At 47.5% G+C, this 27,869-nt stretch overlaps 1 protein-coding gene across 11 annotated transcripts in view; it reads left to right on the top strand.

Moving 5' to 3' along the window:
• KLHL13 (kelch like family member 13) overlaps positions 1-26,590 on the top strand; it is a 78,865-nt gene extending 52,275 nt beyond the window's left edge. For 10 of the 11 annotated variants that reach the window (XM_053273989.1, XM_053273984.1, XM_053273981.1 and 7 more), the window contains 6 exons: positions 1,814-1,955; positions 5,959-6,091; positions 6,329-6,525; positions 13,182-13,977; positions 23,263-23,376; positions 24,944-26,590. In XM_053273989.1, the coding sequence (XP_053129964.1) occupies positions 1,842-1,955; positions 5,959-6,091; positions 6,329-6,525; positions 13,182-13,977; positions 23,263-23,376; positions 24,944-25,431 (1,842 nt within the window). In that variant the 5' untranslated portion in view covers positions 1,814-1,841 and the 3' untranslated portion in view covers positions 25,432-26,590. The remainder of the gene's footprint in view (positions 1-1,813; positions 1,956-5,958; positions 6,092-6,328; positions 6,526-13,181; positions 13,978-23,262; positions 23,377-24,943) is intronic. The other variant, XM_053273985.1, reaches the window with a different exon arrangement.
• Positions 26,591-27,869: the final 1,279 nt, after the last annotated feature.

Below are 27,869 nucleotides of genomic sequence, written 5' to 3'. Positions count from 1 at the left end.
CTATTGAAGTTTGCTGTAGACAGGAAGTAATTTTGCTGAAACTATGTTACATTTGTCAAACAAGGCTTGCTACCTCTCCCCACCCACCCCGCTTGTGTGTTTAATAGGTATTAGGCATCTTTTGCTGCTGATATCAGCAATTGGTAATCTGGAATGACCATCATGTTTGAGCACCTCAATTTAAGAAATGAGTGTCTCGAAGTTTTTAGGAAAGAAGTCAACTAAAAATCTTCTAGCCAGAGTACCATCTTGCAATGAGGAAAAACATATCTGTGGCTTAGGACTGTGGTGTAAATATTTTACACAACTAATCAAGATGTGATGAGAGGAGTTGGCTGGATTTTTGTTTTTAGGCTGCTTCTAACTCATTAGTTGCAACTTGCTGCACTTCATGCAAAAAGAGGCACTTCTATTTCTATTTTCTGTGTACAGCAAGAAATTGGGTTATCTCATTTTAAAAGGAGCCTTGCGAAATGCACCCCCGTTTCTATGCTGTGTGTTATGTGTAATTCACACCCGCATTTCAAACCTGTGTTCACTGTTTGGTCCAAGTTCCTTGTTTACAAATACTTGTGGCGAGCTCCCTCTTATCTTCCTGTGACTGACTAATCCTGGAAAAATTCTCAAGTTTCAGAAACTGCTTTAAATAGATGTGGTCTCCCTGACTCAAGGCAAGAATATGTCAAGTCCAAACCTGTTCACCAGAATTATTTTTTAGAAAATATTTTCCTGAATTGGAATTTCTGAATAAACAAAACTTGTGTTTGACAAAACTATTATCAATTTTAATGTTTTGCAGTTATGCTGCTAAAGCAATTTCTGAAACTGATTTGGAGGCCAATGTTCGACCTGCATGTTAACAATCTAGGTTTTTAATCGATGAAGCCAGTAATTGTTTCACCTGTTAAGTGAAATGAAAGTGGTGGCTAACCTGGCATGCATGAAGTCGCAGTCTCAAATTGCCCATGAATAAAGACGACACCACTGTGCATGCTTTTTTTCTGGAAGTAGCAATGGTTATCAACACTTAACATAACGGGAACTCAGTGGCTTCCTGTCACTGCAACTAAACTCCTTGGTTGCTTCAGCTTTGGAAGCGGAACATATTTTCAGATATTGGCTTGGATCCAAAGAGCTGGGAGCAGGAGGAGAAAATGTGTGTGTGCTGTTCCATGAACTCATGCTCTGGTGGAACCCTTCCTGTTATGCAGCACCACAAGGTCTTGGGGGCTGTGTTGCAATACGAGAGAAACTGGGAGGAAGGAAGATACAGGCTGTTGCACATGAACTTGAGTGGACTGGTCCATAAAAAGGCCTTTGAGAACAGCCTGTGCAAACAAAATTAATTCCTCAGAATTTGGGGTCACTCTTCTTATCCAGGCTCATTTCTCACACTCTCACTCACACAGAGGGAGGCGTTTTGCTAGTAGACAAGCACTTTTTGGATCCAAGTCAATTATGGCAAAACACTGGTACAGCTTATTCAGTTTCTTTTGCATAGATACACATGATACAGCTCTCTCCTATGAAATGAGTGCTCTGAAGTTTTCTTAAGATGCTAAAAACTTGTCAAATTTTATCTCCAGCTATGATAGTGGGCTAGCTTCTTGCAGCAGAGCCTGAAGTTGCATCTAAAAGTTGCCACGTCACACTTTAAACAGTAATCGTATAGCAGGAATCGGATCCAGTTCTCCCCTTTGTAAATTCTCTCTGAATGGACCCCAAAGTGAATTTTCACTAGTAGTTGTCATTCATGTAGGGGTAGGAATGCAGACTTTGGCTGAAGGTGATTGTCTTCTGCTTTACATTGCAGATCTCTGGTTGAAGAGGAAGACCCTCACATGAAAGTATCTCTTGGGAGCAGCGATATGGGTGTGTCTGCCCATCTGCAGTCATCAAAAGCAGGAACCACGAGATTTTTCACTAGCAATACTCATAGTTCTGTGGTACTACAGGTAACTTAACCCTTTGAACTGCTATATCCTCCTTTCTTTTGAAAGTCCGGTTTGTTCCAAGGGGGTGCTCCCAATGGGATCGCATCCCTGGTCTGTCTGAAGGCCTGTTCTGGCCCTTGCAGACCACGCTACCTGAAGTCAAGTGCATACAGTCAAGTGCCCATTCCTTAGCTTCTGAAATGCCTTCTCTCTTGCTGCCAGGGAAACATTCTGATTTCTTTTGGCATATATGCCAGTCTGGCTTCCTCCTGCAACTGAAAGAGAGTGCACTGTAAGTTTGACAGTGTAGGAGCAAAGAGAGTCTTTTGCCTAAGAATGGCATCTGAATGCTTTCAAGGGAATCCTGCCAGGTGAATTGTCTTTCGGTGTTGATATTTTGCTCGTCCTACCTCCTGTTCCCTTGGCGAGGAGCATGTTTCGACGAGCAATTCAATTTCATTATCAGTGGGCACACTGTGCTGGAGTCCAGGCACATCCTGAGAGCATGGTTCTAGTAACCATCTGCTACTGCTGCTACCGTACGGCATGTTGATCTGTGACTCGCATTTGAAATGACTACAGAATAGGGTTGGGTTGGCTGCATTTTTTTCTCCCAGTGGTTGTGTGTATGCAGAGGGAAAGAGTTGGGGTGGTGATAGCCAAGTCTGTTTTCTGGGAACTTGCTCTAACTTGGTTCCCAGACTGTCCTCTGCCAAATGTATTGGAAAAGGAATATTGTAGGGAGAGCCAAAAGCTTTCGTGGCCATGAGTGGATCCCAGACAGCATTAAATACAGAATGAAAAGAATTCCTTGATAAAACTGTTGACTGGCTTGGGGCTGAATAGCATCCCTCCTTCCCTTTGCCACTCGCTCGAATGGAGGCTGGGGAGAGCAAATCCAAGGAAGAAGGTGGCAGGAAAAGCTCTTGTTGGAAGAGAACAAGACTGCAGAACAGCTCCACTAACACTTGGCATTTATATCAAGTTCATTTGTGTTTAAACAGAATTCAAAGTGTGTCTGTGTGTCACCTCTTTAAATCCCTCAATAGTTTGGGGCAAGAGTCTTTTTCTTTTTTCTTTTCTTAAGGAGCTCTTGCTCCTGTCTGCCTATTATGGTCTTAGGGTGTGCCCTATTAAGTGTCATACTGTCATCTTGAAATACAGCTGGTGGGCCATTGGGCAAGACAGGGCTTCTTTGGCTGCAGCGCTCAGGCTATGGTACTCCCTCCTTCCCAGATACCTGCTTAACCCCTTCCCTGTTGATCTGTATGTTTCTTTTTTTTGGCACACACAGTTGCTCTACTTAAATTTTGTACATTTACAGTGGTCCCTCGACTTACAAACTACTCGACATAAGTATTTTTCGAGTTACAAACGGCAGTTTTAGATCTGGTTTTAGATGCGGTTTTTTCGACTTACAAATTTTTAGATGGGGTTTCCTCGACTTACAAATTTTACATGCGGTTTCCTTGACTTGCCTGCCTGTTTACTGCCTGTTTATTCTTGAAAAGAAATGTTCCTGTGCAGTTTGCAAGCCTTACTGGGGGTCTGGGTCTTTTTTCTAGGCTCCGGAACGCATTAATCCGTTCCCAATGCATTCCTATGGGAAACCGCTTTTCAACTTACGAATTTTTCGACTTACAAATGTGCATTCGGAACGGATTAATTTCGTAAGTAGAGGGACCACTGTATTCTTCTCCGCCACTTCAGTGCCCTTTGGGCCAAAATCATAGGAATCTACCATATACTGAGTCAGTCAGATTATTGGTCTATCTAGCTCAGTATTGTCTTCACAGACTGGCGGCGGCTTCTCCAAGGTTGCAGGCAGGAATCTCTCTCAGCCCTCTCTTGGAGATGCTGCCAGGGAGGGAACTTGGAACCTTCTGCTCTCCCCAGAGCGGCTTCATCCCGTGCTTAGCTAAGGGGACAAGTCCATGGTTGCTACCACAAGACCAGCTCTCCTCCCAAAAAGCAGCACACATTTATAAAAATAATTAAAACAAGTATGCCTTATATACATCTTGTCAGTAATCCTTAAAACAATGGATGGGTGGTTGTTCCCATATGGCAGATGGGGCGGCTGCGGCTTCCTTGGAGCCACTTAATGGCTAGGCAAGACTAGAACTTGGGACTCCCTGGTTCATCAGTTAGCCTCAACTGGATCCTTGAGCCGTGTTCTCTCTTGAAATATCCCAAGTATTTCAATACAACTGACATCTTGTGGAGCCAGGCCTGCTGCAGGCTCTTGCTCAGATGGTTCCATTCCCATTGTATACCTCTCTGTTTCCTTGTCTAAATGACTGTGTTCTATAGCTTTTAGGCTAGTCTTTTTTCTTTCAGTAATTAAAACTAGGGCTTAAATGGGTCGCACATGCATCAGTGGAAATGTACCTGGGAGTGTAATAATCGCACTCTTCATATTTCAGCTTTTATCATTAATTTTTTCGATGCACAATGAGCTGGAACCAAATTGCATCTTCAGCATTTGGTGGTTGGTTGCAGCAGGGAAGAGTTTGCAAGGCTGTGGCAGCTGATACCTTTTGAATCTGAACCCAAGCAGTGTTTTATTACAGGAGCTGGGTCCGTCTAGCTCCAGTGAGATTTCTAGCAGAGTGTGTGTGTGTGTGTGTGTGTGTGTGTGTGTGTGTGTGTGTGTGCATGCCTGAAAGAAGATTGTACAGTTTTGCCCTAGAAGCATATTTTGCAGCTCTTGATGTCTTTTATCCCTAATCTGCTATGTTGTGGTGGTTAGTGGGATATGGGGCACAACTGATGGTTCATGTTCTTCATGAACCCTGCTGCCTATTAAGAACATTTGGGGAGCTCCAGTCGCGATTACCACCAGCTCATTTGGTGGCAACCCCAAACTGGGCCTTCTGTAGAGTTGCCCCAGGGCTCTGGAATATGTTCCCAAACAAAATCAGAAAACACCCACACACACACACACACACACACACACACACACACACACACACACACAAAATCTATGGCTGTGTTTTAAACCACACCTGAAAATGCACCTATTTTATCAGGCTTTTAGTTCATAACTGTTAAAGTGGTGTTGATAGCTATTTTAAATCATTTTGCATGACGTAATGTTTTAATTGTTGGTACTTTTAGTCTGTAAACCACTCAGAGATTTGTATATGGGGTGGTATATAAATACCATAAATAAGCAAACTGGTCTTCCCTACCTTTTGGATGTCCTTTTTGAAAATGAAATTACTGCAAATGAAAAATGCAGTCAGTCCTGCCTGTTTGAGGATGGCTTGGAGTTATCCTAATGATCAAAACCACTTCAGAGAAGAAGTGTCATAAGTTGGTGTCATAACTGTATCCTGTGAGTTTAGGTACCTAGGAAGAGTTTTATGAAAGGCAGCTTATACACTGAACAATAAATAAATTACTGACAGATTACTTGTGGCTTCTGTGGGCACAAGGAGGGCATTGCTGCAGTCATTAAACTGTTGCAAAGGAGCCAGATGACATGGGCATAAAGGAAACTGCCTCATACCAAGTCAGACCATTGGTCCATCTAGCTCAGTACTGTCTACCCTGACTGGCAACGGTTCTCCAAGGTTTCAGGCAGGGGTCTTTCCCAGCCCTCCCTGGAGATGCTGGGGAGTGAACCTGGGGCCTTCTGCATGCAGATGCACTTCCACAGAGCTATGGCCCTATTCCTGAAGGAAATGTCTTACAGCACTCGCATGTATGTATGTATTTTTTATGTAGTCATCCATCCAGATGCCTACTCCAGCCTTAAGTCTGTCTTCTGTAGAGGCAGAATGCTATTGAATCTTCTGACACCTGGGCATAAATGACGGAACTGTTTCGCTTTTCGGGGCTTAGTTAAGCTGGACAGGAGAGGATTCCAGGCATGCAAGATCCAGGGGACTTCCTTCAGGTTCTGGTATCTAGCAAAGCATGTAGGCAGCCCCACGTGATCTTGGAGCAGCTTCCACGTTGAGATAAATGGAACTTGTCCAAGGAGCGGAGCGGTTCATGTAGTCTCTTTCTCTTATAGGGTTTTGACCAGCTCCGAATAGAAGGCTTGCTTTGTGATGTGACTCTAGTGCCAGGCGATGGTGATGAAGTGTTTCCAGTTCATAGGGCAATGATGGCGTCTGCTAGCGATTACTTCAAGGCCATGTTCACAGGTACAGCAAATGGTGGTAAGGCGCACACTTCCGTCTTTAAAAGGCCTGCCACGTTTGGCATGAAGTATCCGTGTAGTGTGTGTTTCATCTAGTATCCTTTATCCTCTGTTCGGTTAATGCTCCTCCATGTTTGCAGAACCCAGTTCTGTCTCTGGGTCAAGAAACCTTAAAGGGAAGCTTGCTCAAGCCTTAACCATATACTGTCTTAACCATATCCTGTCTAAATGTTGTTCTCAGGTGGGATGAAGGAACAAGACTTAATGTGCATTAAGCTTCATGGCGTGAACAAAATAGGTTTAAAGAAGATCATTGATTTTATTTATACTGCAAAACTTTCTCTCAACATGGACAACCTTCAGGACACTCTAGAAGCTGCCAGCTTTTTACAGATACTGCCCGTGTTGGACTTCTGTAAAGTGTTTCTTATATCTGGGGTAAGATATCTTGAGTTGCTGCTGTGTGTTTGTGTGTGTGTGTGTGTGTGTGTGTGTGTGTGTGGATCACTGTGAACTTGCCAGCCTGGAAGGTGCTCCAGTGAATTCTGTTGCACGTCGCTTAAACCAAAGCAGGAATAGCTATCCTAACAGCCATTGCAGGGAGTTCTATAGGTCAGTTACTCCTCTTGTAGTAGAGCTATGGAGAGATGCCATAGGTTTGGCACACAGGTCAGTTGACCTTCTCATTGTTGACTATGCTCTAATATTCCATAAGGCCAAAGATGCCATTGTGTAGGGAGCAGCTTGCTGCTTTGATATTGTGATGGTGTTCTAGGTTAACAAGAGCAGAGGCGAGACTGCTTGCCCCCTAGCACTGCAGCAGTTGGGGGCAAACCTGGCCCCATAGCAAAGTGCCTCCTGTTGGCCACTTGCTAGAACTCCGGGGATCTCCAGACGAGAGCAGGCGCCATGCCGGTCATCAAGGGCAGGACTCACTGCCGGGACTCCACCTCACTTGCGGCAAGACCAGGGGGTACCCCTTCCATGTGATCAGGCTGTCGGTTCTGTAAAGCTTCTGTGAGGGATGGGCCTTGGGTCCAGAAAAAAACAGTTGAAAGAATTGAAGGTATCCATTTGAAACATGAGCTGCTGCTGTAAGACATTGGGCTAGGATGCATCTGGAAAAGCCAACATCTGCTTGTTTTAATAGTGAAGAAAACTGTGCCGTTGAGTCAGTGTTGACTCCTAGTGACCGCAGAGCCATGTGGTTTCCTTGGTAGAATCCAGCAGTGGTTTACCATTGCCTTCTCCCATGTAGTATGAGATGATGCCTTTCATCACCTTCCTATATCGCTGCTGCCCGATATAGGAGTTCCCCATAGTCTGGGAAACACACATGAGCAGGGATTCAAACCAACAGCCTCCTGCTCTCTGGGCAGGTTGTTTCCCTGTTGCACCATTAGGTGCACTCTTAAAATACTGTGCTCTGATAACATTTCACCAATACTTGAGTAGTCAGCTGACCAAATATTTTGTTTAGAAGGACCCCATTTTATCTGTGTCTGCCACTTTTCTGGTTTTTTTTAAACAAAATGTGCAGAGTGGTATACAATAAAAATAGTAGTTCAGATAACAACCACAGCAGAATTGGCTGCTGCAGATTAACATGGCAGTTAAAACAGCAGGACACTCTTTCCTCCCCAACCCCATCCCGCAGTGGCCAGGGAGAATTAAGAAACCTTGGTTGGCTCCTGAAGGACAATAATGTAGCTACTAGGGGGGCTTCCCTGGGGAGTGGGAAGCTCCTCCCCCAGATGCCACCTGACAGAGGAGGAGAACCTCTGTGCATGGGTAGGAACATATGGGAGCAGGCTTCCTTCAGAAGGTACTTGGTCTCAAGTCATGTGAAGCTTTCAAGGTTGGTGCTAGCACTTTGAATTATGCCCTTGTCCACAACTGATGGCTATAGGCCATCCTTGGAAGCTAGATGCCGCTAAATGCCAGTTGCTGGGGAGCAAGAGCAAGAGAGAGGGCATGCCCTAACCTCTTGCCTGTGGGCTTCTTGGAGGCATCTGGTGGGCCACTTGTGTGAAGCAGGATGCTGGACTGGGTGGGTCTTGGGCCTGATCCAGCAGGGCTCTTCGTATGTTCATATCTGGTGTGCATTAGTGGACTTCCAGTGCACACCATGGCCCCCAAATCTGCCTCTGCAGGCGAATCTTAAAAAAATAATCATGGGGATCTTAGCTACCACTCAGTATATGGCCGCCTCTAAAGCATTAGCTGGAGTTCTCCCCAACTCCAATAAAACAGAGACCTACTGACTTCTTCGTTCTATCTTTGGATGGAAGAATGGAGTTCTCTTTGGGCCTGTTGGGTGTACAGCATTAATGAGGCAAACCCATGCATCATATAGGCCTTCTCTTCAGGATGCTGCTCTGTATGGAGTGTACAGACACTGGAAATCCCAGATTTGCCAATGTGCAATGTGTGAAACATCCGATTCCTGAGGCTTGGGGTGTTTATTCTGTGGGGTGCTTTTTGCCTCATTGAGAATTAAATGATTCCTTTATCTTTCTGGATTCCAGTTCGGGCACTTTCTGGCTTAAACTTCAAGGCAGGCTTAAGATTCTGAGCATGTGGCAGGGTTTCCGGTATGCTTGAAACAGTGACAGTTCATCCTCACGAGCCGGAGGGGGGCAGGCGAAGGAGGCGCCTCTGCTTCCCAGCAGCTTGTTTTGCCGCTCTCTCTCCCACCCCACCCGGCCCCAGTGTTAATGAGAGCCACGCTGCCTGGCCATTTGTCAGATACAGCTGCACAATTCTACCTGATGAATGGCCAACCTAGAGGCACCACGGCTCTCAGAAGGGGCAAGAGAGAGGAACAATCCAAGCGGCTGCAAAGTGGAGGTATCTGGGCCTCCTTTGGGGGGCGCACACACACACCCTGGGTTGTGAGGCCCAGCTGCTACTGGCTTGAAGAACCTTAATATCTGGAGATCCAGGTTGTGAATTGTCTTCTTACTATGATGGGTGTTCCCGGCATCCTTGTGACAGCTGGGCTTTGTCACATTTCAGAGACATGACACAGATTTTGCCTGTGCTATGATTTGGGTGAAAGTGTCTTGTGTTTATGTAATGTCCATTATCTCTGATTTATTTGTATCTTTTTTTTTTGATCGGGGCATAGCAGCTTGGAATCCTTGCTGCCTTTAAATGGGTCGTGTTTAAAAGAGACTCTGGTCCCATTTGCAGATGGTTTGCAAATAGTTTTGCCCTCAGAAGACCTGGACATGACACTGACGTACATGCAGCCATTCAAAAATGACACTGGGTTTTTAAGAGGTGTGTGGGGAGAAGAACCATTTAAAGATGCCCCCCAGGCAGAGTAAGAAGATTATTATGAAGCATTTTGCATACTGAAGATCCTACAGCACTCTGTTTTCTGTTTTGAGATGTTTAGTCCTAAGGCCTGTGTCTCTCTCCCCCAATTTCCCATTGGATTTGGCCAGCACTGCTCTGAGTGAGTCGAATTGCAATTCTGGAGCTGGTCTGGATGCTCTGATAAAGAACCGATGTCTAAATTCTGGACACTGGGGTCCAGAAGACAGCGAAGAGGCAGAGAGAGCGCCACGTACTTTTATCCCTAGGTTTAGCAATGAGGATATAGGATTATCTGTGTGTCGGTTACGCTTGCAAACCCATTAACTGCTGGCATCTTCTAAATCCCTCTCCTTTTTCATTTCTGTTCCTGCCACTTCAATTTATTTCTCTCAATTTTTCTGGCTTCAGCTATGTTATTTGGGGCTGCTGTCATCAGCTGCTCCTATCTCTGGCTTTTCATTTTAGCTGCAGTAGCTGTATCTTGACACTCCCTGCCAGCCTCGTCTGTTTCTTCTGCTGCAACCGAGAGGCTTCTGCCACATTACAAGACAAAGATATTTAAGTTCTGATTTCTAAGTTTTGATTTTTGCTGGGTTTTCAGTAAGGGAGTAAAGACCTTAAGCCAGGCCTAGGCAATATCAAGCCAGTGAGTTCAAAAAATGCCCCTCTTTGTGTCCCTTGCTGCCTCTGATGGGGACATCAGTAGTCCCCACAGATTAATCAACAATAGAGCCAGAAGAATGTTGCTTCTCTGCCTGGACTCAAAGGTAAAAGGAGTGTGTGACAACTCTTTCCAGTCTATTGTAGCCAACCGGCTATGCCAAATGTCCCACCTGCGTTTTGAGACTTAATGCGTGAGTTGCTGGGAGAGTGAAAGCCTTGTGTGCTGTTTCTACCAAACATTACTAGCAGGAGTACTAATAAGATTTGGGGGCTGCAGAAGGGTTCAGAGAGGCCTGTGGCTTGGGGCAAGAGACCATGAAGGGAATAGCTGGCAGATGGCGGCACAGAGGGATTTTGGCAAAGGAACAGTATTTGGAGGTTACAGAGATGAAGTGACCTGTAGGAGCATGGTGTGGGGGCAGACACCTATGGAAGGCGAAACAAGCGGGTAATATGGGGGTGCCGATAGAAGAGAGCATGTGCTGTATGGGATGGAGAGAAGAAGGTGGGGTTTAACCACTATGGGGTGTAGAGACCTGTGGTTTACAGAAGATAAGAAAATCATAGAGCATGGGCTTTCAAACTTGGGTCCCCAGATGTTGTTGGACTCCAACTCACACATCTTCCCCACTGGGGAGTTGTTATCCAACAATACCTGAAGATATTGTTGGATAACAATAACCATAGTGGGTTCTGGAGAGAAAGTGGGGAGATTAAACATGTTGCAGAATCCTTTTCTGCTCTTAATGGCACAGCCCACTTTGAGGCGGGCCTTGAAGATGCCAAAGGGGTCCTCCATGTTAATTCAGTCACACCCTCCTGCCCTTAAGCATCTCCTGCTGCCGCCGCCTGACTAAAACGGTTCAAGTCGAAAGACATTTATCTGGAAGGAGCTCTTTGCCTGCTCCCCCTCAGAACAATTGTTTACCCATTCAGCTGGTGTTTCTTTGCTTTTTTTGAAAAAAGACATTGATCGTTTCTGCAACTCTTGCAACATGAAAAGGCCTTTAAAGAAACGTTGTCCTCAAAGCAGTCCTGTGGTGATCTCTCTTGCACTGCTTGGCATTAAAGCCAGGCTGCATAGGGGGGAGTGCCCTCTCTGCAGCCCCCCACCCGACCCCCAGTGTGTCTCCATTAAATTCTATAGACAGAGTTCTGCTGGGGAGTACGGAACATGTGCAGGATCCAGACATTATAATGGATGGATTGGATGCTAGACAAACTGCTGCACTTGACTAGGCATTAAGGATTTAAATATGCGCTTCATATATTCTCTTAAGTTTTCCCTCCTCCAAACTGCTTTGGGAGGTTTGCCTGGAAGGCAGTATATAAATGCAAAATAGGTGTTCCCATTCAGGCTTCCTGCTGTGGATCAGTTTTTCCTCCTTACTGTCTTAAAACTTTGTGTGGTGTGTTTGTGTGTGTGTGTGTGTGTGTGTGTGTGTGTGTGTGTGTGTGTGATTAAGAATAGCAACCTGACAACCAAGCTAGTTTCGATCCTGCTGTAAAATGTAGCCTGGTAATTTGAGAGCAGTAGCATAGCACTGCCTGAGAGATTGTGTGCAACCCACACTGGGAAACGCAAGTTTCAGATTTGGGAGGTGAAGTGAGCTTCTTCCATGACCTAGACACGGGCAGAGAGAAGGCATGACTGCATGGGCTTATTTTAGAAGTGGTAGCATAATGTGGCTCGTTTGGGACCGTGACTTTGGACATGGCCCAGAGGAAGCTGTCCAGTAACGCCAACCCTCTTGAGCAGAAGTGTAAGGATTAACACCCTCCCAGATCTGCTATTCGAAGCAGGTTTGTCGTCATCTCCCTTGCAGCTGCTGTTCCTTCCTATGGAGGTCTGCTGGTGTGTTTTCTGTCCCCTGTATCTGGGATTTCGCACAGGAAGGCTATCTCCTTCATAGCCTTATTATTCTTATTCTTTGTAAAAGCTTTGAGAACTTTTTTTATTGAAAAGCGGTATAAAACAAACATACCCTGTTGAAAGTGTAAGCTTATTCGCACGGCTGTTAAGTGAGTAGGACAAGTGTGCCCTACCAGGATTCCATCCCAGCTTCTGAGCAAAGTAGTGCTTAAAAGTGAAGGTTAACCACACATACACAGTGTCAAAGCACCTATTAGAAAGTCTAACAGCACAGTTTAAAAAAAAGAAAGCAAGCATTTACTAATCGGACAGCTTGAGTTATTCTAGTTAAACTAGACAGTTTCCTAAGCTCTTTGGTAAAGGCAATAGGAAAACCAGATACCATTTAAGGTAGAGTTCTTTGCAAAATATATCATAACCAATACCATATCTGCTAAACTAAACCGGAGTTTGGTGCAATCTGCTAATTGGTCACTGATTTCGCCTTGTATTTGAGGTTATGAACTGCTGTTTTGCAGCTTGTAAGCAGAACTCAGAGGACCTTGGTTTTGGTTCTCTGACTTCGGGTTATATGCACCTTTTTCTAATAAAATGCTCAAGAGAAATCCAAACTGCTGTTGGAGTCTGGTTAGTAAGAGGGGTCACTCCTGGATTAGCCTCTCTACAGTCCGAGGAGAAACCGTCCTACCCATCTAAGACTTAGTAGACCATCATGCTCCCTGACTTTTATCTGCACATGACCGAAAATCAGGAGAGCACACAGCTCCCGAAGGTGGGTAGGATGCTTAACATTCGTGTGAACAAGCCTTATTCACCCCTGAGTGGCCACAGAGTGCTGGACTAGATGATCTGAACCACTTTTCAAGTATTGAATACAAGCCCTCTTTTTCAGGGACACTGAGGGCTATGTATGGGACCTGTAGAGCTCTTTGACAATCAAGATCTCGACTATTAGACTTTTGTAAAATTACTGCCTGTAGCTGCTTAGTGTAGATAATCTTGCGCACGTCCCTTTTCAAAACCTGAACTAAGTGGCTGGGCAAGACCCTGCACTGTGCATGTCAGTCTGAAGATCTGTTTAGTTTACTGGTGTTAAACTGCCTTGAGCATGGTGATGGTTTTCTATTAGCCACTCCTGTGTTTTCCCTAATGTGCTTTTAAACAAGCATCCAGGCTATTACTAGGATCTGATTATTATTATTATTATTATTAATCTCCCCCCGCCCCCAAATAGGTTTCCTTAGAGAACTGTGTCGAGATGGGGCGGATTGCCAACACGTACAACCTCACAGAAGTGGACAAATACGTGAACAATTTCATCCTCAAGAACTTCCCTGCGCTGTTGAGCACGGGCGAGTTTGTGAAGCTGCCCTTTGAGCGCCTTGCCTTTGTCCTCTCGAGCAATAGCCTTAAGCACTGCACGGAGCTGGAGCTCTTCAAGGCTGCCTGCCGCTGGCTGCGGTACGAGGAGCCGCGGATGGAATGCGCGGCCAAGCTCATGAAGAACATCCGCTTCCCCCTGATGACGCCCCAGGATCTTATCAACTACGTCCAGACGGTGGATTTCATGCGGACTGACAACACATGCGTGAACTTGCTCTTGGAAGCCAGCAACTACCAAATGATGCCCTACATGCAGCCGGTGATGCAGTCGGAAAGGACAGCCATCCGTTCGGACAGCACCCACCTGGTCACGCTGGGCGGAGTGCTCCGGCAGCAGCTGGTTGTCAGCAAGGAGCTGCGGATGTACGACGAGAAAGCCCACGAGTGGCGGTCTCTGGCGCCCATGGACGCCCCCCGCTACCAGCATGGCATTGCCGTGATTGGGAACTTCCTTTATGTCGTTGGTGGACAGAGCAACTACGACACGAAAGGCAAGACGGCGGTTGACACGGTCTTCCGCTTTGACCCTCGGTATAACAAGTGGATGCAAGTGGCTTCTTTAAATGAAAAGCGGACCTTCTTCCACCTAAGTGCCCTCAAAGGACATCTGTATGCAGTCGGAGGCCGGAACGCAGCTGGAGAGTTGGGTGAGTGTTCACTTGGGGTTGGGAATTACCTCCCCATGCGCTGTGTGTGTGTATGCATGCGCGGAGGCGAGGGCTGGTGGTTTCTAGCAGAATTCTGCATTGTTGTATGCAGAGACAACCTGTCTAGCTTCCTATGCAACATTACGAGCCAAATCCAACTTCCCTGCACTCCTAGATCATGCTCAGAAAGCATTAATCTCTACAGCTTCTCCTCTGGAACGCCCATTTGCAGATGGAAAAGGGTGAACACCGGCTAGGCCTTTGTCCTCCCTTTTAAAGCCAGGACAGGGGCTGGGCGGGGGTGAGCTGGGCCCAGGTAACTGTGGGCCCCACACCTGTCCGTAGTTCAGAGTATTCCAATTTCCTCCCCTCTAGGCAGTAAGATGCAGAGTGTCCCTATCTCCTGTGTCAGATAAAATTGGGGAATTGGTGAAGGGAGGGTTGTGTAGTGATTTCGTCACAGCAGAAGTAACCTGTCTAGCTTCTTCTGAAATGTTGTGAGCCAAATCCAACTTGTCTGCAGTTCTAGGTCATCAGCTGAGGCCCTGCAGTGGTTCCCTCTGCTTTTTGAGGTTAGGCGAGTGGGCCTCTTGTCCCGTTGCCCCCAGGCTCTGGAACTCCCTGGCCAGGTCCGTGTGGTCCCTTGACTCCCAGCCTTCCAGTGCAGCCTGTTTCCTTTTTCGGAGGGTATTTGGGTAGAGAACTGCTAACTATCCATGTGTTCTATTGTTTCTCTTCTCCTGATTCTCGTTTTCCCCTTCTCTTGTGCTGCTTGCTCTATCTTTTATGATTCCTTCCTGTGCTGGTGGGTTGTTTTTGTGTGTGCGCGCGCGATTTTGTTGTTTTTTGCTAGCTGCTTTGGATGCTTTCTTTTTTAAGCAGAGTGGGTTCTAAATATTATTATTCTAAAAAGACCCACACATTGAAATGTATACTGGGGACTACTTCTTGAAGTGCCTGATCCCAGCCTCCCAAAATGTGTCTTGTGTTGACTTTGCTGCTGGTATGATGAGTCAAATGGTGAATGTGAAGGGAAAGGGTGTGAGATGCTCCCTCTGCTAATTGTGGGTTTTCTGTCGATTGATGGGAGCCCTTCACGCAACTCTCTCCGGTTCTTGGTTCTGTTCCCTGAGCATCTGCTTCTTAAGTGTGGAGAACATGCAGCCCTCCTCAAACTGAAACGCTTGTCTCCATGCCGCCCACCTCTGCGGGTGACGATCCTCACTCTGTTTCCTCCCACCTAATACATGCTGACACTTTAGTCCCTGTCTTAAGCAGTTACTGTGAGCATTTTCTGGGCTGCTAGATAGTTGCACTGATTTCCCCAAGGAGCTGGATCCTTTGGTATGAAAACTGGTATCTGTCTGGGTGTGCTTCTGTTTCTGGGGTTGAAATATGTCATCGTCGTCCCCTCCCCACCTTTCATTAATTGCCTTTGCAAGCTGTTTTTCACGCTTATTGCAATCTTTGTAGATGTTTGCCACAAAAAGGCTGAAGAATTAACATCTTCTCTTGCCATCCTGAAAGACATTGCTAAGAGGAAGGGAATCTTGTATATTTTCATTCCATTAAGAGGCAGGAGAACTCAGGTTGGATTTCATGCTCTTGATGCAAAAGGCATGCAGACACCTGCATAGGGGGTCTTGCCTTGCCAGGGTGCAACTTGGAGACCTTCCAAAGAGATTCCCTTTTTCTTGAATGCCATCTGTGAAAAATGACATGTCCTACCCTGGTGCCAACCTGAGGGCACAGTTTCTTTCAGGCTTAGACTCCAGGCCTCTTTCTAAGAGAAGCTGTGCTTGTAGGGGCTGCTCTGATTCAGAGCAAAGCGTTTTACACCATCGTTCAGGTTTTTCACATGGGTCCAATCAGGCTGAAACCTAAGAAAGGTGTGGATTTTGAGAGAAACACTGTTTTTTGTTGTTGTTTTTTGAGGAGTGGGTTCCCTGGTCTGTGTTGTCTAGTTTGACTTAAGTAGGAGACAAGTGAGACAAGAGGCTAGGAACTCCTTATACAGGAATACCCGTGCTAAATAGCAGTGGCGTTAAGGAGCAGCCAGGAGTGCATGTAAGGAACTGTTGCCCAGAGAAGCCCCAGGAACATGGCTCTCAGAGCAGCAGCTGGCTTAATCCGTGGCCCTAAAGCAGGCCTGCTCAACTTAGGTCCCCTAGCTGTTTCGGACTACAGCTCCCATAATCCCCAGCCACAGTGGCCAGTCGCCAGGGCTTATGGGAGCTGTAGGCCAGCATCTGCAGGAGGGCCAAAGTTGAGCAGTCCTGCCCTAAAGGGAGGGAGGGCCGAGTCTGTACACTGGCTCTCTTCGTGAGCTGGCAAGCCAGCCTGGTGTCCTTCTCCTCCCCCTTGCATCTGTGTGCCAGGAAGATGCTCCACATGGGGCCTCATCCATGTCCTCCTTTTGTCTTTCCGAAAGAACAGAGCATGGGGAGAAGATGGGTCAACTGGGCTGGGGCAATGGGGTGGCACAACATGTGGGGGCACCCACCTCGCATATTGCGTCATGGAGATGGCGGACAGGAGGGGCAGCACCAGCTCCTCCTCGCCAGGTGCTCAAGTCCTTTGGCTTCACAGAAGGGCGCGGAGAGCATGTGATGGCAAATGCAGCCGCAGAGGCGGGGCCAGAGAATCCGCTTTCACTGGTGTGGAGGTGGCAAGAAGAATTGACTGCTCTTTGCTTCCCCAAGAGCAGTGCACTCCCCAAGAAACATCTTGGGTTGAAGGATCAGCCTTTTCCTAAAGCCTCTATGGAGGAATCCCAAATGAATTTGTTAAAGGCTGCTCCTTCTGAGACACGTAGGCACCCCATTGGGGCTGGTTGGCCATATTTTCTGCCCAGCTGGCATGGGAGCATAAGCATCCACCTGTATTGTTTTGGCTTGGCCGGTCTGCGCTTTCCCTTCTCTGTAGCTTCAGGGATACTCCCAGTAAGCCTGTCTTTCCAGGAAGCGGGGAGGTGGGGGGGGGGGCTCATTGAGGAGTTGGAGCAAATATCTCCTGCTGGGATTGGCTATATTGTGTGGGGTGAGCTGGAGTCATAGAAGATGGGCTTGGGGGGCCAGTGGGTCCTTGTATCGGGCGGTCTCGAGGCGACGCTGGCAGAACTGGGCGACACTGTCCAGGTTGGCCCGATAAAGGCTCAGGTGGATGATGGAATGGAAGTGTTTTTGGAGACTTCGCAGAATACCGAATGCCGTACTTCTAGGTGCATCCCGAAGTGGAAAGAGACCCCCCCCCCCCCACAACACTAGACCCAGGGGTCATCCCATGAAACTGAAGGTTGGGAAATTTAGGACCGGCAAAAGGAAGGACTTCTTCACACAGCACATAATTAACCTGCGGAACTTCCTGCCACAGGATGTGGTGATGACCACTACCTTGGATGTCTTTAAAAGGGGCTTAGACAAAGTCATGGAGGGCAGGTCTGTCAATGGCTACTAGTCTATAGGCCACTTCCAGCCTCAGAGGCATGATTCTTCTAAATACCAGTTGCAGGGGAGCAATGGCAGGAGAGGGGGCAAGCCCTCACCCCCTGCCTATGGGCTTCTCAGAGGTATCTGGTGGGCCACTGGGTGAAACAGGATGCTGGACTGGATGGGCCTTTGAGCCTGATCCAACAGGACTGTTCTTAAGTTCTTCTAGAGAGAGATTGGGATGGTCTCTTAGCAACCCAGTTGCATCACAAGCCACGGGACCCTTCCAAGTTGCTCCCGTGGGTCAGTTGCCCTAGAGAATGTCCCAGGCTGCCCTAGTGGCAGACTAGCGTCTCAGTCCACCTAATTTATTATTATTATTAATTTATTTAAAATATCTATACCCCGCCTCTCCAGTGCAATACTGCTCAGGGGTGGCTTACAACAATAAGACAGACACAGTAATACATTTATTTATTTGAAAAGATTAAACACAATTATTAGGTTCAAATTAAAACTGAAAATTTTAAAAAGCTATAGAACCTACCAGATATAACAAAATGATATTAAAAAGCCTCCACATAACTGTGGCTCCCATGTCTTTATTTTCAAAACCAAACAATGAAAATCAGTTTATAATTATAACAATAACAGCGGTTGTTTAAAATGACAGTAAAACTAGCTTAGCGCTAACCGCAGGCTTCCGTGAATGTGTCTTGAGAGCTCTTTTAAAGGCTTCTAGAGATGGCGGGGCTCTTGCAGCCGCTGGGAGTTCATCCCGGAATCTGGGGGCTGCTATGCAAAAAGCAACCGCAGGCAGGTCTTCTCCAGAAGATCTTAATAAGCAGTTGGGGTGGGTGGGTCCTGAAGCAGACACATCCTGCAGGGGAAAGAGAACCCCAACAGGCCTCCTGCACGAAGAAGGGCCGAGCTGTGCTGACGTGATGCGTCCCAAGTACAAGACGAGCCACCTGCAAAACCCCAGATGAGCTATTCGGTGCTCCGCTTGCACCGATGGCAGAGGAAGGTGAATGAGAAAGCTTTGTGTGTCTTCATCGGGGAGACCTACTTAGCTTGGAGGCCCTTCGCAGCTGTGAAACAGAATTGATCGCTTGTTAAGGCCCTTTAAAAACATGACAAATGGAAAGCGACTGGGGCGGGCTGCAGCCGGGCTAGAAGCAGGCGTGCTCTGCAGGCAGAAGGTCCCAGGTGTAGGCCCTGGGGGCTGGGGTTGGGAAAGACCCTTGGAGAGCCACTGCCAGTCAGTGGCAAGAAGACAGAGTTGCAGCTTCGGGTGTTCAGCCGGAGAGTCGGCTGCTAACCGGACAAAGAGTTCTCTCTGTATTAAGTGAAGGGGGAGAGGCTCTGTCTAAGCCCAGCCCAGCATCCCTCCAGTAGCTGTTGCTGGTGTCTGCCCTGGGTTTCTTTTCTGGCTGTGAGCCTTTTGGGAACAGGGAGCCCTCTTTTTCTTTCTGCATAAGCCACTTTGAGAGCTTTGGTTGAAAACTGAATATAAGTAGTCGTAGCAGCAGCAGCAGCTGGACAAAAGGTAAAGTTGTTAAAACAAATTCTGTCGTTCTACATGGGCTCTTCGCTAATGAGGGAGAAAAGTCTCATCCGGACATCTGATAGTTTTTCCTGCAGTTCTTTATGATCTTCTTACCCATACAAATTCATTAGTTACAAGACTTGTTAAAGAACCTCTAAAATGTCATTGCGTAAACATACAGTGTAGACTTCATTTGTGTTTAAAGCACACATGCGCGCCCCTTACTCATTACTTCGGGAAGAATCTGCTAGGAAGCTGCTTGCTGAGTGTTCAGTTGGCATTTTGGGCCCACCTTCCCATTGCTCCTTCAAGTGGACAAATAGGCCAGGGGGCTGCCGTGGGGGTTTGGGGCTAGGTCGAAGTTCCCATACAGTCGCTCCATCTGCTTGCCTTGACTGCCGATGCCGCTTGCCTTGAGGATCGCGACCTTGTGGCCTTCACCGTGAAACCACGTTGCTCAGTCTGTTGCTCAGTGTGTCACCACTTGGTGGCTCGTGGCCAAATTTGTTGGCTCTCCCCACCCCACCCCTGCCCACCAATTATTTTTGTAGCAGTGGTGATGCTGTGAGGAGCTCTGAGCAGCTCTGGTGCCCATACAGGTGAGTTGCCACCAAATTATGGACTGGACTGCAATGTGTTGTACACGGGGTTGTCTCTGAAGACTGGAGAACGTTGGCTTATATAAATGCAACTGCTAGTACAGGGGTTCCCTACCTTGGGTCCATTGTTCCCTGTATCGGGGAATCACAAATGTGGTTGACTACAGCTCCCAGGAGCATCCTTGGCTGCCATGGCCTTTAGCTGGGAATGCTGGGAGTTGTAGTCTACATCCTCTGAGATTTCCTGTGATTCCCTGCTACACTGCTTGGGTCCCCAGATATTTTTGATCTGCCGCTCCATTCTCTCCCACCCACCGATTCCCAACCACAATGGCCAAAGGGACTGTACCACTTCAAAGTGCAGTTTGGGGGTGCATGTTTGAAATGCTCCCATCCCATACAACATGTATATGGCAAAAAACCTCCCCACATATCTGGGAGAGGCTAGGTTTTCTTCTTAATGGCCAAGTTTCTTGAGTGCCAGGATGCATTGCTTTTAACAGAGGGTAGCATCGGATATCTCATCATCTTGATGTGTTCTGCTCTTGCAGTCTAGCTAATGCAGGACACTGCTCTGCACTCGAATGCCGTCCTCTTGCTAATGATATCTGCAGAGGTTGCTGTGTTTCCACACCATTTGCTTTTGCAGTTTGTATTTTCGTCCCCTCTTTCTTAAGCAGATGCAAATACATGCAAACTAGGCAAGGTCACGCCAGCCAGTCTTCTGCCCTGTTAATTCAGTCTCGGTGTGTCTTTTCACTAGCCAGGAGCAAATGTTAAAGGAAGGGTCTTGCATTTCTCTTTTTCAGATCAGCAGGCTAAAGAAACAGAATCTTCATTAGTTGCGTAAGGCAATGGCTTTGAAGGGCAACCAGAGAGGGGGTGCTCCTACCCCAGAGATCACAGCAGTTGTCGGGGGGTGGCGACAACTACTTCAAGGGCCCCAAACATTCCGAAATGCAGCTGAGTCACTAATGTTAAAGATTATTTGAGACCATAGCAGTGTTTCCTGAAACAGGGAATCCCAGATGTTGTGGACTACAACTCCCAGGACCCTCGGCTGCCATGGCCTTTAGCTGGGAATGCTGGGAGTTGTAGTCCACGTCATCTGGGATTCCCTGTTACAGGGAACAGTGGACCATAGGGCAGGTCTGCTCAACTTTGGTGGTCCTGCAGATGTTGGCCTACAACTCCCATAATCTCTGGCTAATGGCCACTGCAGCTGGGGATTATGGGAGTTGTAGTCACCTAATGGCACAGTGAGGAAATGCTTGACTAACAAGCAGAAGGTTGCCAGTTCGAATCCCTTCTGGTATGTTTCCCAGACTATGGGAAACCCCTATATCGGGCAGCAGCAATATAGGAAGATGCTGAGAGGCATCTCACACTGCATGGGAGGAGACCATGGTAAACCATGATGTGTGAGCACTACAAGATATTCCCCTCAGGCGATGGAGCTGCTCTGGGAAGAGCAGAAAGTTCCAAGTTCCCTCCCTGGCAGCATCTCCAAGATAGGGCTGAGAGAGAGTCCTGCCTGCAACCTTGGAGAAGCCGCTGCGAGTCTGTGAAGACAATACTGAGCTAGATAAACCAATGGTCTGACTCAGTATATGGCAGCTTCCTATGTTCCTAAACTCCTCCTGTATTTTACCAAAGAAAGCCACAGGGCTCTGTAGTCGCCAGGAGTTGAAATCAACTTGACGGCACACTTTACCTTACCTTTTCGTCCCCAAACAGTTGGGGGCCTAAGTTGAGCAGCCCTGCCGTAGGGCTACTTTGAGTGCTTACTGTTCTGCTAGCCAAAAAGCCTTTTGGCTTGCAGCACCTACCTGAGAAGAGACCAGGCCAAAAGAGATGCTGAACGAAGAGTGTCTTGTCTGCTCAGAACAAGGCAGAAGGTCCACCACATACAGGACTGACTGCCTAGTTCTGGGCACAGGATGCGGACTGCTGGAAGAACAGTCCTTCTCCCTTCAAGGATGGTTTAAGCCAATCTCGTGGTAGCGAGTGCGAATCGTCCCTCTGGCTAAGCAGGGCCTGCCTTGGTTTGGGTTTGGGTGGGTGACTACATGTGAGCACTGTTCCCCTTAGCTCAATGGTAGAGCCTCTGCTTTGCATGCCGTAGGTCCCAGGTTCAATCCCTGGCAGCATCTCCAGGTAGGGCTGGAGGGCTGCTGCCAGTCAGTGTAGGTTGCCTTCCCCCAGTGCAGACAACACTGAGCTAGATGGAACAGTGGCCTGACACCAACAGAAGGCAGCTTCCTATGTTCCTAAGCTCCCTACTTGGTCCAGATTGTGCTTCTGGAAAAGGTGCCATTGGGATTGTTTGACGTGATGAGCGCTAATTGAAGTTGGGAGTAGCTGCTGCTCGCAGTGACTGTGCATGATTGGTCCTTGTCCCTTCTTTCCCACCCCTGCGCTGCTATATGTGGATTCAGAATGCAGGCCTCCTTGACAGAGCAGTTGTAAAGAGAATGGGGATGATGTGTTTGAAGCACTTGGAACGTTGAAGGTTCCGTGGTTGTCTTGAGTACTCTGGAGAAAAGCCTTGTGATATGGTGACTATCAGTGTTCTTTATTGTAGGGTCCGGGAGCCAGTGGTGGCTCCTGTCAACCTTGAGTGCAGCCCCCTGACTAATTGTTGGTTGGGCCTGTGTGAAGCCTTCAGCGGAAAAGGAACACTCTGCACAGTCCCTCTGGCATCATGTGGAGATAACCACATGTTGTGTGGTGCTGTTTTGCCTAGTGCCAGGGGGCTCCTTTAAGGGAAATGGAGCCCTCTTGAGCCCCTACACTATCTTGGAAGGTGTGTACAGCATGCTGGGAAGTGTAATCCTTCCTAGAGCTCCTAAGAGAGGGCTCCATCCCTCCTAAAGGGCCCTCCCAGCACTGAGTAGCGATGTGCCGAAATGCGATTCGGCTGTCTGAATTACGGGCACCTCCCTTTAAATGCTTACACGGCCCCTTTAAAGTCTGTTTTGATTTTATTTTATTTATTTTATTTTTTATTTTATTTTTATTTTATTTTTTATTTTATTTTTTAAAATTTTTATTTATTTATTTATTTGATTTCTATACCACCCTTTCAAAAATGGCTCAGGGTGATTTACACAGAGAAATAATAAATGAATCAGATGGATCCCTGTCCCCAAAGGGCTCACAATCTAATGTTGAGGAGAGCAGGCCTGTTGCCTGCTCCTGCTTAGCTCGCCACCATTGCTGCCATCCCGGTGCTCCCTCCCGCTATGCCTGTGTGCCGGCTGGGCATCTCAGAGGCCGTGTGCGTGCTGGCACCATGCAGGGGCAGCTGGGAGATGCCCTGCCAGTACACAGGCATGGCTGGAGGAAGCTCCAGGATGGTGGTGAGCTGAGGAGGAGCAGGTACAGACCTGCTTGTCTCCGCTTTAAAGGGGCTGTACATGCCCTTGCATTTTTAAAACATTAATTTAATTTTATTTGGCATATATTTGTATACCACACAAAACGCAAGTCTCTGGGCGGTTTAAAGGGAGGTTCCCACGATTCGGACAGCCGTATCGCATTTTGTCTCATCCCTAGAACTGAGAAAAGCACGATACTGTGCGGAGGTCAGCTCAGTGGGAAATGGCTCCCGCATTGCAGGTTTTTTGCCCAAGTGGCCTCCTCTTGAAGAATAGTGAAGACCGCTGGTGTCTGTCTTCTGAAAGCCTGTGCTTCCTTTTCAAAACAGCCACAGTGGAGTGCTACAACCCCAGGATGAATGAATGGAGCTACGTGGCCAAAATGAATGAGCCCCACTACGGCCACGCTGGAACAGTGTATGGGGGACTCATGTACATTTCAGGTGAGCCACTTCTCTTTCTGGACAAACATCCCCCCCCCCCGCCCCCGGCAATGTCCTTTAACTCCTTCTAAACTGCTCAAAGATGAGTTTGCATTTCATGAGCAGTGGCTCCCAGTTTCCCACACAACTGTTCAATCGGGACATGCTCTTACATCTCCTGCTTCTGTTCTGGAGATGGTTATCCCTTTTGGTAGATGGCTTTCTCTTGGAAAGAACCTCCTTTGGACCAGATTGCCATGTGTGTGTGCTTAAGCCTTCAGAAACCATTCTCTCTTGGGAAATGACAAATCCATCCTCCATGCTGCTCCAAACCCTATAGGTGTCCCCGCTGTAGAAACTGGCTCAGCTTAACTGGGATAACTCTGACCTCACTGGGGCCTAACGCATCCAGTGAATGCTCTGATAAAGGCTGCGTCCTTAGGATAGAAAGGCAGGACTTAAAGTCTAACCAGAGCACGTAAACCACAGCATTCTTCAGACAGATCATCAAATAGGAGGAGAGGTCAGTCTGCAGTTGGCTATGCCCCATATTTAGTGGATTTTGCCTCAGAAAGCTCTGGTTTAATGCCTCTCTTCCTGACGAGCAGCAGTTCTATCGAGAGAATAAGCTGTCAAGTCCTTGAACATTTTCCTCTCCAGGGAGGGCTGGATGCCAGAGCAGTGCATGGCCTGCCTTCCTCATCAGTACTCCGACTGTGTGCCTGCGTTGGAGGGGGGTGCGTAGGGCACTCTGCCCAAACGCCTCTGCTTGGATCGGAGTTTCCATGAGAGAGATGTCTCCTTGGTGTGGGAGGGCGAGAGAGGCATGCCTGCTGCCTCCGGCACAGAAATGTTGGAGACGCTGCAGCTCGCTGGCTCATCACCTGCTTTGCATGCAAAGAGCCCCTGCTCCAGTCCCTGACACGTTAGGGTGAAATGGATCTCTGGTCGCAAGGCTAGAAAAGACCCCTTTTCTGAGTGGCTGCTGGTCAGATTAGACAGAACTGGGCTAGGCGGACCAGTGGTCCGACTCTGTATGGCAGCAGTCTGTGGTCAGAGATGGTTGCTTAATGGATAACTTTGTTTTCACGATGGATCCACTGCAAGTTTGAGATCCCCGTATCTACCCAAATAGAAGACGGCTCTGAATTTAAGACAGCTCTGTTAAAAATAGAGGTTAAATGCAGCCTATAACTCTTATTTACCCTCATAGGACTGAATTGAAGACGACCCCCAAATTTCTGATGTCAAAGAACTGGGGTGGGGTGGGGACTAATCTTGGATTCGGGTAAATACGAAATCTATGTATGTATTAAATATTTTGAAAATATTTATACCCCGCCCATCCAGTACACTACTGCTCAGGGCGGGTCACTACAATGTGTAAAATAAAACTAACCAAATTAAGTAAACGAGTTAGAGTCCAGGTTAAAACCACAATCAGAATTGAGTTTCAAATCAAAAGTTGTTTAAAAATTTATTAAAAGCTGCCAGATGTAACCAAAGATGGAACATTAACACTATTCATGTTGCTCTCATTGGCATGTCTCTTATATGTGCTGTACTTGGTCTTTCCCCCTCTCTTTAGGAGGCATCACCCACGACACTTTCCAGAAAGAACTCATGTGTTTTGACCCCGATACGGACAAATGGACCCAGAAGGCTCCGATGACCACAGTCCGGGGCCTTCACTGCATGTGTACTGTTGGCGACAAGCTTTACGTCATCGGTGGGAACCATTTTAGAGGCACCAGTGACTATGATGACGTTCTAAGCTGTGAATATTACTCGCCAACCCTCGACCAGTGGACACCAATCGCTGCCATGCTGCGTGGGCAGAGCGATGTCGGGGTGGCTGTATTTGAAAACAAAATATACGTTGTTGGAGGATATTCATGGAACAACCGTTGTATGGTGGAAATAGTCCAGAAGTATGACCCAGAAAAAGATGAGTGGCACAAAGTCTTTGACCTCCCAGAATCCCTTGGGGGCATCCGTGCCTGCACGCTGACAGTTTTCCCTCCTGAGGACAATACAGGGTCACCTTCTAGAGAATCCCCTCTCTCGGCACCTTGAGAAGCACCCCTTTGGACTCGCAATGTCGTCGTCCCAATACTGTTGCACTGCATCATGGGTTCTCCTCTTCTCCCCCCCCCCTTCCCCAATAGTATCTAATACGGCTTACCCTAAAGCAGTTGGCACAGTGATGGGACAGGGCCAGGATTTGCAGGGTGGGAGGGCAGAAGAACGGATCGATGTGGCTCATGGGGTCTGGTCTAGAATGCTTAATCGACTGGACAGTGGGACATGTCAAACAAAATGTGATGAGAGCCAAATGCTTAAATGAGGAAAAGTGTCTTTCTGGGGGGAAATGGAAAAGCTCTTGCATTGGATACATCAGTTGTTGTGTATTGGGTGGAAGGGTGCCATTCCCTTGGAGACCCGACGGTAAGTTCAGCCAGAGGGGGAATGCAGTTAATTGGGGGTGGGATCTTTGTTTGCTGGGCCTTGAAGCCGGAGGTCTTCGCTGCACCTTTTTGGAAGAGCGGCCATCTCTGTCAGTTCAGCAGTTATCTGGCCCCAGCTCCATCCATCTTCTGACGGAGCCTTTTTTGACCTGTTGACCGACTTGACTCTGGGGGTACTTTTCGGAGGATCTGGCAACAGGAGAAACCCAGCAGTTTCAAAACCATCAAATAAAACAGTTGGATGTTGGCTTTATAAACCAGGTTTTAAACAAACAGAATTAAGATTTTTCCCCCCCTAGTCCATCACATGAAAAATGTCTGAGGTTTTTAAATTGTGTGTGTGTGTGTTTGTGTGATTCCTTTCTCCTTGCTCTTTCTCTGTCCCTGCCCTATTCAGCCTCCATTCTTACAGGAGCCTGAACTATCCACCCATGGGAATTCAGTGCAGTTGTGCAACCCAGTTGGATGTCTGCACTGGATTTTAGGTCGACAAGGGCTAGAAACTCTCTCTCATTTTTAAGCCACCCAATTCTGACCAAACGGTTCCCTTCTAGTGAAACTTAATCAATGGTTCTCCTCCCCTCCTGGCTCCTTTTGTTGGTGAGAGAACTTGCCTATTACACCTCTGTATTAAAAAAATAAAAAATAAAAAATCTCAGTTAATACGGTTACTTAGCACAAAATGCAGCTTGGACAGAGAGCTGCTTTTGCTCAGAGAATTCAGACTACCATGTTTTTCTTTTGTTCAATAAAATCTTTAACTGCAATTAGCTGGGTTTTTTAAAAAAAAAGTCTCATTAACACTGTCGTCTTCCTATCGCACTGTTGCCAAGAAGTGTCCGTACATATCTTTGTGTGTGGGTAGCACAACCTGCTGCGAAGGCAGCCTTGCAAAGCCTTCTAACCCCCCTGAAAAGCCCAAAGGGAGCCTGTTTGTGAATTCAATGCCTGCCCGAGTGGGCATCATGGCGAAGGGAAAGCCATCCCATTGGATCAGAAGCATTGCTCTTTCCGGCTTGGAGGACAGGGCCATAGAGCCTAGTAGGGGGTGCTAGTGTATTTCCCCCTCATTTGTTTCATCTGTGTGCGGAATGAGTTTTGTTCTGGGTGGGAGGGTGAAGGCAGTGTGCGCGCATGTATATTCAGAGTGGGACCTTCTTGATTAAACCTGAGTGGGATCCCTCCCTGGCATCTCCAAGAAAGATTCCGGCCTGCAACCTTGGAGAAGCCACAGCCAGTCAATACTGAGAGAGATGGACCTATGGTCTGACTCGGTATATGGCACTTTCCTATGTTGTCCCCCGCCAAAAAAGAAATCCTGCAGGCATCCTGGCCGATCTCTGTCCCACCCCACCCATCTCCCTGCGTTCTCCTTCATTTCTAAAATACCCAGCTGTTCTGAGAGCATTCTCTGTGGGAGAGAGAACTTCTCTGGCCCTGAATATTTTATGTTAAAAGCTGCAGCTGTTTTGTGGGTGGCACTGGACACAGCTGTAGGAAGCCGCTTGAGCAGCTGTCGACACCTCTCCCCCAGCCACCCGTCTTTCGGAGCTGCTTGGTGTCTGTGACTACTTGCTGCTTAGGTTGCAGATCTCGTTGCTGACGGGTGTCGGTTTTAGGAACCTAGGAAACTGCCATATACTGAGTCAGACCATTGGTCTATCTAGCTCAGTATTGTCTTCATTGACTGGCAGCGGCTTCGCCAAGGTTGCAGGCAGGAGTATCTCTCTCAGCCCTATCTTGGAGAAGCCAGGGAGGGAACTTGGAACCTTCTTCTCTCCCCAGTGCGGCTTCATCCCCTGAGGGGAATATCTTGCAGTGCTCACACATCAAGTCTCCCATTCATATGCAACCAGGGCAGACCCTACTTAGCTATGGGGACAAGTCATGCTTGCTATCACAAGACCAGCTCTCCTCTCCAGTTTTGATTGCTCTGCTGTATTCTGCCCAAATTGCCTTCCTCCGTGGTTCAGGTGAACAGATTTCCTCCTTGCCCCACAGCATGTGTGTGAGCACATCTCCTTTCCTCTCTGTGAATTTCTGGAG

Source organism: Hemicordylus capensis, chromosome 11, assembly GCF_027244095.1.
Source record: "Hemicordylus capensis ecotype Gifberg chromosome 11, rHemCap1.1.pri, whole genome shotgun sequence".
NCBI classification, from domain to species: domain Eukaryota; kingdom Metazoa; phylum Chordata; class Lepidosauria; order Squamata; family Cordylidae; genus Hemicordylus; species Hemicordylus capensis.
The sequence above is the reverse complement of the archived record's forward strand: the minus strand, read 5'-3'. Positions and strand labels throughout refer to the sequence as shown.